We start from the raw sequence: 10,691 nt of genomic DNA on the forward strand, positions 1-10,691 counted from the left end.
GAGTTGATGTTCATTCTTACTTTACCATGGGGATGTGCATAGGGAATAAACTTCAGTATAAATTTAGTGATACCAATTCATCTTTTTTTTTCTACTGCCCAACATGTCAGGCGGCTTCATCCAATGTCTTACTACTCTTACACCATGGTGGTGGCAAATGTAGCTCCAAATAAAGAAGTTCCCATTTTTTCATGGTCCTTTATATCCTTTATTGTGAGTAATACTACAGTGGCTGGTCCCCAGTTACAAGAAAATATTCTCCCGAAGCACATTTCGCCTTGTATTTGGATTCTTTTTCCTTCACTTTTGTTCTAAGTGTTTCATATTTAGCATTATAAAAAGTCTCTGTAATATTCTTTGTAAAAGGATCTACTTTCACCTGCATTTGTGACATATACTATTTTTTATATATATATTTTACTGTTGTTTTTCTAGTCTATAATGGAATAATATTATTATTTATTTGAATCAATGTTTGGTTAGATAAAAACACATATATTAACAGTTATCATTTTCTAATACTAACATTAGAAAAAGTACAAGAATAGGTATTAAGTAATGTCTTTGGAGTGAATTAATACATTTTTGAAGTCATCATTTAAAAACAATTGTTGTATAACAGGTCGTATTCTCCAATCAGATGGTGCCTAATTCATGGAATATTTGACAGAACGGAATGAGGACTTGCTGCTTACACATCTCACATCTGATTAGGGAATTGTTACAGGGTCTGGGAATGTGCTGCCTTTGCTAATTTACTAAGAATTCATTAGAAAAGGGTTTTGAAAAATGATCTTTACCTATAAAAAGATTGACGATGATAGACAATGACGTTTTGTTCTTATGTAAAAATTCATTTTGTTTAAACATTAACAATCTTACTTTCTGTGAAATGCAATAATAATTTAATTCATTTTGTGTAAATGAGCTAAATATATTGATTATGGTGCTGTGAGAGTCATGAGAACAATGCATTTATTACCTAATATGTTTTATTGATAATTAAAAATGGACTCCCAGCTTATCCAAAACATAACATAGAAGCATAGCATTAAACAATTCCCAAATATGCTTGCAATGTGACTGAGGAGCATATCTAGACTGCTCAATGGATATTTGTAAGAGAATTAAAAATTATTTTGTTTTCTTTTCCAATGTTTACTAAAAAAAAAGAATTGACAAAATCCTGACTGTAAACCTGAAAATGTGTAAAATAATCTTATGATTTTTTTAAATCATGTGATTATATAATCTACTATAGTGAGGGGTTATGAAATGAGAGACTAAGCACTTCACTGGAAGCCAAAAAAGTAAAACGAAATTCATGTTTCAGAACTTCCCTACCCCGAACTCATGTAATGTAGTAAAGAAAGGTGGCTTTTAATATGCGATTTTATATAATTCCTTTCCTAACATTGATAATTTACCATTGTTTAAAACATTTCAGTGGTTAAAAGTGCTTAAAAATCTGTGACACTGAAGTATTAGTGATATTTAATGTGAAAAATTCATATTTAAACAAATAATAAAAAATGAATATTTGAATTCTACAAGGTATTTGATTTTACCACTTTTCACCTCAATATTATTTTATAAAAAAAGAATGTTACTCTAGGCTAATGCCACTGTTTCAATTTCCCACAGCACCTCCAGACTTCTACTTATATACGAGCATTTTTATAAATGTTCCTTCACATGTTCTTTCATCTGACTTCCAGACTCTTTTCCCTGATGCTGACGTAGCAGAGTTCTTTATTGTTCTTTATTGTCATTTCCATTAGTTGTACAGCTCTCAGTTTTCACTACAGAAGATTTTGTATTTAATTCTTTACAAATGGATTTATGCGGCTCCTGCAGAGTGAAGGTTCCGTAATTTAAACATGACGTGACCGGCGCGGTGAGATTTGTTGTCCGTGTGTCTGTCCCGCTCCGCGGGCATGAGCCGCACCGCTCACCGCACAGAGCTGGTGGCTGTCGGTCACTGCGGGTCCCTGTGCATTACATTGAGCCGAAGGGGACAGGACACGGGGCGCGATCGTCCCCCCTGGGCAGATTCGCACGGTGTCCCCTCCTGTCCCATTCTCTCCGCGTCCCTCTGAAGCCGTCTGCCGTGTGGAGGATGACAGCCTCCCTGCACGGGGACAACTTCATTTCACTTGTGAAGCAAGTGCTCTGAGCCTCTGTCACCTCCATCATATGTTAATTTATATTCTCCTTCTTCAAAAGGGGATTTGAGGTAACAGGTGTTTAAAATGTCTGCTGGAACTTTTTCCTATTAAGTGACAAAGTTGACAAGAGTAAGGCATGTCCAGGCACTGACGGGCCTCCCGGGGCCTGACACCGCTGTCACCCCTCGGGGCTGAGCAGCCTGAGGCAGTTCACTCAGCAAACCCGCCTCAGTCTACACTGACCCCGATTCCCACGGCACCAGGCGCCCCGAGGACAGAGGCCACAGCACTGCGGGTGACTCAGGCCACGGGAAGGGTGTGAGTGTGTCAGGAATGACACAGAGCAGGCCTGGCTGGTGTGGCTCAGCTGGTCGGAGTGTCGCCCTGCACATCAGAAGGCGGCGGGTTTGATTCCTGCTCAGGGCACAAACCTGGGCTGTGGGTTCCATCCCCAATCGGGGCAAATACTGGAGGCAACTGATTGATGTTTCTCTCTTCCTCCCTCCCTTCCTCTCTCTAGGATCAATCAAAATAAATAAGTAAAAGGACAGCAGGCTTTGACTATATAAAAAATAAAGAAGAATGATGCAAAGTTCTATAGGGACTCAGAGGAGGGGGTGTCCCGATTCGGTTTATTACCAAAGACTTTCTGGAGTTTCATTCACAGTGGAGCTTAAAGAATTGTAGGACTGGAGAGATGGTCGGTGAGCACGTCAGTCCAGGCTGAGAAAATTGGAAAAGAGGCACAGAAGTTATGAAAGGTAATTTGTGTTTGAGGAATGGTCAGTAGGCTCCTTTGATTGGACAATGAAATAAATTGAGCGCTTCGTAAGGCGAGATCTTTCAAACACTTTATAGGAATTATTTAGGAGGAAACTGGCTTGGAGAGGTAATTTTCCAAGCTATTTACCTGGTTAGAAAATGGTAAAGCAGGACTTGGACTCCAGCAGTTTGGCTCAAGAGCCTGACTGTATAATGATTAGATCAGAGCTGCCTCCAAGGAAATGTGGGAAATAAAGTGAAAGTTAGACTTGGTGTGGACTCTAGATGGCGGTGACCACGATGAATGGCGGCCTAAGACGTCTCAGCTTCATTTGAAAGTCATGGGGATCTTTAAGTTTTGAGGTCAGGAAAAGAATTTGAAGAGAGTTTAAAAAAGTATCAATAGGTAGCAGTTTACAAAATGGATCTGAAGGTTAAATTAAGAGCCAGTGGAGGCGAGTCAGTAATTGGCTGGAGTGGCCCCGGCAGGCTCTCACCTAGACACAGGGTCAGTGGGACAGAGGGGACTGAGGGGACGCTCTGATGGCAGCCGCAGGGAGGGTGAGCATGTTCTTCCTGAAACCACATCGTCACAGATAATTAAAACACGTCTACATTTTTTGCATTCAGGCCATGAAATTTTAATTAATATTATTAAATTGACTTGACAAAATCCCCTATATTTTATAATATTATAAATAAAAGGAAGCTGGTAGAGATCAGGCATAGCAAAGTCCTGACCTGATGTTCCTCCTTGAAACTTTCTTCATTTCCTTCTTTTTTCCTTCCATTCTTTCTCCCCTCCTCCCTCCCTCCCCCTCCTCCCTCCCTCCCTCCTGGGACCCTCCCCCTCCTCCCTTCTTCCCTTTGTTTTTCTCTGCTTCTGTCTATTATTCTCTCTGGCTGGCAACACAGCAGAAAACTATAGTGATATATAATAGCCATTATCTTACACACAACTTTTTCAAGTTTCAGTAGCAAAAAATGCATTATTTTCAGTACAGGGAAATTGCCCACAGCTGCACCACAGGCAGGCCTGTCCACAGAAACACTGGGCAAGAACCTTTGTTTGTGTTTTGCATATATGTCTGCTTATCACCTTGAACTGAAATAGAGAAATGCTTAGAGCAGTGCCTGGTACAAAGCAAGTACAACAAGTGTAAGTAAAGTTTTACAAAATATAATGTAAATACATGGAAAACAGTTTGTACAGAATCACATCAACGCTTCATGTTCTTGGGTTCACAGTGTCTTCTTCCATCTTGTCCTCTGTCATCAGATGTATATTGTCCCATCTCTTCTCTTTTGAAGCCAGTTTCTTGTGAGAGTTCATTCTTTTCTAAAAGGGGTTGTTTCTAAAACATTAAAGAAAATATATTGGTTAACATCAAATTACTACTTAGAAATGCAAAACAAATATTTATAATATGAGAGTACATTGGAAATGAACAGTATTTCCTGTCTTGTGACTTGTAAGGTTACTCTGAGTACAAATTTGGGAGAGCAGTAAGTAAGGGATAAATCCCAATTACGGTCAAACTTGATGAATACATATATTTAACATGTAGTAACACAATTTACTTCACTGCACATATTTGGGGAACTAGTCCAGTTTCAGATGAGAAAGGGTCTCTTAATCCACAGCTGTCCTGGGAAGCCAAGGGCATTTCTAAATCATCTTCAACCGGAGGATTTCTGAGTAAACATAATATAATACATGAAATGTGACTTCTGTCTGTGAATCTCTGGACCAATATTGATCTTTGATGCACCAGAAAGGATGTAATTGCACAGAGCAAGAAGCCCAGAACTCCTCAGAGGGATCCCCAGTGTACTCAGCAAGAGAATGGATCAGTGCATGCGTGTGAAAAAAACTACCCAAGGCCACGGACAGGACCATCCGAGAGGATCAGGGAGAACAGCGCCCCTCCCCCACCTATCATGTCCATTCTCAACAGCCACTCTGGGAAATGCCACTCACAGTGCGCTGGGCAGAGCAGTAAATGGGCCTTGCCTCAGGACCGGGAATAAGGAGCCCCAGATTGAACATGCTTCTGGCTCCATCTAACAGGTTTTAAAAAGCAAGACCTATAACAATCAAACTGTTTCTAAATAAATTATCTACATCCAGGGAAAAAGCTAAAGACATTTATAAGAACATAAAAATACTCAGCACCCAAAAATTAAAATTCATGGTATCTGGCAGCCAATCAAAGACTACTAAGCATATCAAGAAGCAGGGAAATATGACCCATAAAATGAGTAAATTGATCAAAAATGACCCAGAAATGACACAAATGTTAGAATTAAAGAAAAGAACATTAACTTAGATAACATATTCATATCCCACATGTTCGCAAGTCAAAGAAGAGACATAAAAGATATAAAAAGGACCTAAATAAATTTTTAAATGTGTGAGACAGTAATACAATGGATATATTAACAGCCTAGTAGACAATTCAAAAGAAGAAATTAATTAATGTTTGTTGAGGAACAGAAACCATCCCAAAGGAAAAGAGAAAAAGTAAAAAATTAAAAAAGGAAGAGCGTCTCAGGGAGACGGGGGACAGCATCAAGCAGCCTAATATGTCTGTAGAAAGGAGGGACAAAGACGTATTTGATAATGTTTATTATCACAGCTTCTATATACTGGAGGTTCTAGTCCACGCTATCAGGCAAGAAAAGAAATAAAAAAAGATGAGAATTTGAAAAGAAAAAATAAAACTACCTCTGTTTACAGACACTATGATCACTTGTGTAGAATATCAATTGTTATCTGAAAAAAAAGACTACTAGAACTAAAAAAATATTTCTAATAACCCAGAATATAAGATGAATATAATATTGGTTTTCTATAACATCTAATTTCAAAAAAATACAAATAATAATAGTGAAAATTATGAAATACCTAGGGATGATTGCATCAAAAAGATGTGTAAGACTTGTACACTACAAACTCATAACATCAATAAGAAAAATTAAGGATACCTAAATAAATGGAGAGACATATTCAGTTCATGAGTTGGAAAACTCAGTATTATCCAGAGATCAACTGATTCCAAACTAATCTACTGAGTCAACACATTTCCAGTGAAACTGTCGGGAAGATTTCTTGGTACAAATTGACAAGCCGATTCTAAAATTTGTATGCCTATGTTAAAGGGCTTAGATTAGGAATAACAACTTAAAAGAAGAACAGCCCTAGCCGGTTTGGTTCAGTGGTCAGAGCACTGGCTCAAGGACTGAAGGGTTCCGGGTTCGATTCCAGCCAAGGGCACGTTCCTTGGGTGAGGCTCAGTCCCTGGCCCTGTCGGGGTGTGTGTGGGAGGCAACCGATCAATGTGTCTCTCCAACATCAATGTTTCTTCCCCCTCTCTCTCCTCTTCCACGCTCTCTCAAAAGAAACGGAAAAAATATCCTCAGGTGAGGATTAAAAAAAAGCAATCTACGAAACAGCCTCTGAGGCATAACAACATGAGCTTATTTATTTATTGGAATACATGAACATTCATAGAAATATTGTGTGTGTGTGTGTGTGTATACCAGTAAGTTAATAGGGTGGCACTGGAATTACAAGCTATTTTTCTCTTAAACAGATTTAGACTCTAGCATGGCCAGGGTGGCTCAGCGGTTGAGCATTGACCTAGGATCCATGAGATCGGGGTTCCTTCTCCTTCAGGGCACATGCCTGTGTTGCAGCCACGATCCCAAGTAAGGGGCCTGCAGGAGGCAGCCGATCAATGACTCTCTCATCATTGATGTTTCTATTTCTCTCTCCCTCTTTTTCCTCTTTCTGAAATCAATACAAATATATTTTATAAAAAAACAAAAACAAAAAAACAGATTGAGACTCTAAATCATAAAATATTATATGTTATTGAAAATTAAAAGCACTTACTCCAAAATTAACTGGTGGTAACAATTGAGAACTTTTCCCAAGATATTCTGATTGTAAGAAAAAGTCATTTATATAATTTATTTTTCGATAGGGATTGGAAGTATAGTTTATGGTGTGAGAAAAATTCAAAAGTAGTTGCATCAAATAATAGTGCAATACTTTTTATATTATAGTCAAAATATAATAATGACAGATCTATAGTAAAAATTTCCCTAACTTTCAGCTTCGTATAACGCAGATCTTTGGGGAAGCTGATCCGTCGTCGTCCTGTGCAGTGTACTTTCAAAAATCAAAACCAGCAGAAGCTTCTCTAACAGCCGAGATCAGAGGCGAAGGGAAACCTACCTTCTCGGCGCCCTCTCCTCTGCTTCTGCGCCGCTGTCCCTCTGTCCCAGCTTCTCCTTCAGCATCTTCTGTGGCCTTTGCCAGAAGCAGCATCTCGTGCCGTCCATCCCTAGAGAGCACAGTGTCACTGTCATTGGTGTTTACAAGAAGCCTCTGCAGTGTTTCCACCACCAAGCAGGTCAGAGCAAGTCAGGAGCCCGACAGAAGCCAGGTCCCGGGTAATGAGTCGCCCTGGCTTTCGGACGGGCGGCTCCCTCCTGCCCTCCGACTGGGGGTGCAGCCTGGTTGTCTCTGGCAGGGTGATTTTTACTAAACCTAAACTGAAAAAGTCTCCTCCTCACACTGAGGGCTGTGGGGGTTAAATGGTGTCTGTAACTTTCACAATCGTCTCCTTAAGAGCAGACACTGGCTCATACATATAGTTTGTGGTATGAGTCTCAGTATTTTATGTAACAACTTGTATATTATAGCTGTGAAGAAAGATTCATGTGGGTAAATTATTTACACCTGAAATGACATCAAGAACTATGATAGACAGCTAAAATTATTTACAAATTAAACACTGCTCACAATTTTTCTCTTTATATTTTAAATGTATCACCCTGGCCAGTTTGCCTCAGCTTCTGCCTGTGGAGTAAAGGGTCCCGGGTTCAATTCCAGCCAAGGACACGCAGCTCGGGTGCAGGCTTGATCCCCGGCCCCAGTCAGGGCTGGTGTGGGAGGCAACCAGTCAGTGTGTCTCTCCCACATCCATGTTTCTGTTTCTGTTTCTGTTTCTCTCTCCCCCCCCACCCCCTTCCACTCTGAAAAGCAATGGAAAAAATATCCTCCAGTGAGGATAATACACACACACACACACACACACACACACACACACACACACACTTGAAATGTATCTCTCACCTCCTCAGTTTTTCTACGAAGACTGTTTCCTCCCTGTGTGTCCCGCTGTCGTCTGTCTTCTCTGTCCATCCACAGTGGCCGCTGCTCCTCTGCTGGGAGCTCAGGTTGGTGTAATTTCCTGCTCATCGTGTCCAAGTATCTGAATAAAAGCGCGAATGCAACTGAAGGTGAGCTGGGTGCTTCCCTTCTAGTGGCATCAGCTGCTTTGATGTGCCCGACCCCCTCCTTGCTCGCTTTTTATTCCTTGACCTACAGGAATTTCAGTTTTTCCCTCGGTTCTGCTCATGGGCTTGTAAGCCAGCGCTCCCCATATTCTGTTACACAGGTCTCCCCACCATGCCAGCTGCTCTTATGGCCAAAACAACGGTAAAATGTGGAGCAGATTCTTTCAAAACATTTTGCACAGTAATTATTCATAACTGAGTGGCCTTAGGGATACGAGTTTGCAAAGCAGGCTGCAATTACTGAAAACTGATTTCAGATCTAGAAAGAAAAACCAGATCTGAATTTCCTAAGAAAAAGATGTATCCTGGGCCCCTGCACCTTCCAAGGCCTCGATCAAATCTTCCATGTGTAGGCCGGGTCTCTGGGATGTCAACGCGCTTAAGGAACTACCACAAATGAGCCCATGGAAGACAGAAGTCAGGCTGCGCAGCCCAGCCCCTCAGTGGATTAGAAGATTGCTTTCCTTTCCTAATTTTCAGCCTCCCCCTCTCGCCTCCCCCCTGAAAAGAGCCATAATGGAAAACACCTTGGGAAAATGAAGCCAAGCAGACATGGTTTTGAATCCTAACTCTGTGATACTAGTTCATTTTTCCTTGTGTCTAAAATTTTCTCCACTATAAAAGAGGGAAAATAATGCCATCCTTTCAAGAAAATTTCTGTGAAGATATGTGTAAAGAACATACCTGATTGCTTCATGGAAACAGGTCCTCAATAAACAGTATCTGTTTAATTTAAAAGCCTACAACATTTTCCCCAAATTGCCAACATCTAGCACCTCTGTGTTTACCAATCACATTTGAGAAGTTGTTATACATAAAATAATATGGACTTTATTTTTTTACCTTTGATCACATTTTGATAATTACATGTAAAATAATATTAAGTAATCTTCTTTCTTCTCTGCCTAATCTTTCAAGAGCTCCTCACTACAGCTAATATAAAACCCGAATTCATTACCATGGCATTGAAAAGGGCAACAGGACCTGTTTTCCGACTCTCTACAACCTAATGCCACGTCCACTAGAAACCTTTACACTCACTCAGGACAGAGAAACATTAAGCTAAGATTATTTTTCACTATAATAGTGTTATACAAAGTGTAGTTTGATAGTTAATTTAGGAATTTAAATGATTTAAGTACACATTTACAAATTATTTTTTTAATTTGAAAACAGATTAAAACTCAGGGATAGAAATGTAAACACCTTTCCCCACTATGAAGAGATTTAAATGGCAGTGTGTCCACAAGGTAAGTATTTTCAGGGTTTCAATGTTACTTACTAAATTATTCCATGAAATCACTGAAAGACAAGCTCTTCCACAGCCAAGTCAGCTTTACATAAAAGACACTTTTTAGCAGCACACATGGCAAGTAAGTGACACAAGATACACACAGCAGGCTGCAAACACCTTTAAGCAATCAAAATTTTCCCTCTTTTCTTATTCCCTTAAAATCCTCACTTTACTTTCAATTTTATTATAAATTTATATTTCAACATCTTACTTAGGAGGATTATAATTAAATGAACAGAATACTGAGAGTATTGCCAGGTGATTTAATAACAAACACTTCGTGTCAATTCAGTCATGCTACAAAATTTTATAAAATATGAGAAAATACTGGCAATCATGGAGCTTCACACATTATTGTAATGTGTCCTGCACTTTTAAATAATCTTTCAAGCCATAGATCCAAGTAAAATCATTATACCTAATCTTTCTCTTTGTAATATAAATCTTTAGGTTTAATGCTTAATTATTCAACAAGTGTGTATAAAAAGGCATAGCGCTTTGAAACTACATGGGTTCAATGACAGCTTTGTTGACTCAGTAATTCATATAACTTTTGAGACCTTTTCAGTAATTTATTTAGATTATGTTTATTAATATGGTACAGTTATAAATTTGAAAAAAATCCAAGTAAATCAAAGAACATTTAAGTCAAAGGTAATGCTTAGTTAGCACTTCTTTAAGTGCCAGGCCCCTTCCCAAGTGCTCTACAGGTCTTACCTCGCTTAATCCTCATAACCACCCTGTCAGTCCTCATTTTGCTCAAGAGGAAACTGAGGCACAGAGAAGAATCCTCTCAAGAGCACACAGCAATAAATAGAGCTGAGATTTCAACCCAGAGAGTGCTGGCTCCCAAAGTTAGTTTTTAATGATAAATCAAAATACCTACTCCAATTTATCACCACGAACAATTTCATAGGTGTTTATATACATTTGTAAAGCAAATCTTAGTACTTTCAAATATTAACTCTCACTAGGGAAAGAAAATGACTCAGTAAGCATTAAAAATGAAAAATTTTTGATTTACAATTTAAAAGGTCACAGTACTCTAGACTTTCAAAGTCTAGTTTTAATTTTGTGTGGGAAACAATCTGAAATTG

General features: G+C 39.2%; 1 protein-coding gene across 1 annotated transcript in view; it reads right to left on the reverse strand.

The window, feature by feature from the left end:
- Nucleotides 1-4,172: 4,172 nt before the first annotated feature.
- The window catches only part of LOC107545716 (fibrous sheath-interacting protein 2-like), a 98,163-nt gene continuing 91,644 nt past the window's right edge, over nt 4,173-10,691 (reverse strand). The window contains exons 6-8 of the mRNA XM_087825192.1: nt 8,077-8,215; nt 7,174-7,282; nt 4,173-4,285 (exon numbers count right to left, since the gene is read on the reverse strand). Of these exons, the coding sequence (XP_087681318.1) occupies nt 8,177-8,215 (39 nt within the window). The 3' untranslated portion in view covers nt 4,173-4,285; nt 7,174-7,282; nt 8,077-8,176. The remainder of the gene's footprint in view (nt 4,286-7,173; nt 7,283-8,076; nt 8,216-10,691) is intronic.

This window comes from Miniopterus natalensis, chromosome 1 (genome assembly GCF_054644295.1).
Source record: "Miniopterus natalensis isolate mMinNat1 chromosome 1, mMinNat1.hap1, whole genome shotgun sequence".
Taxonomy (NCBI): Eukaryota; Metazoa; Chordata; class Mammalia; order Chiroptera; family Miniopteridae; genus Miniopterus; species Miniopterus natalensis.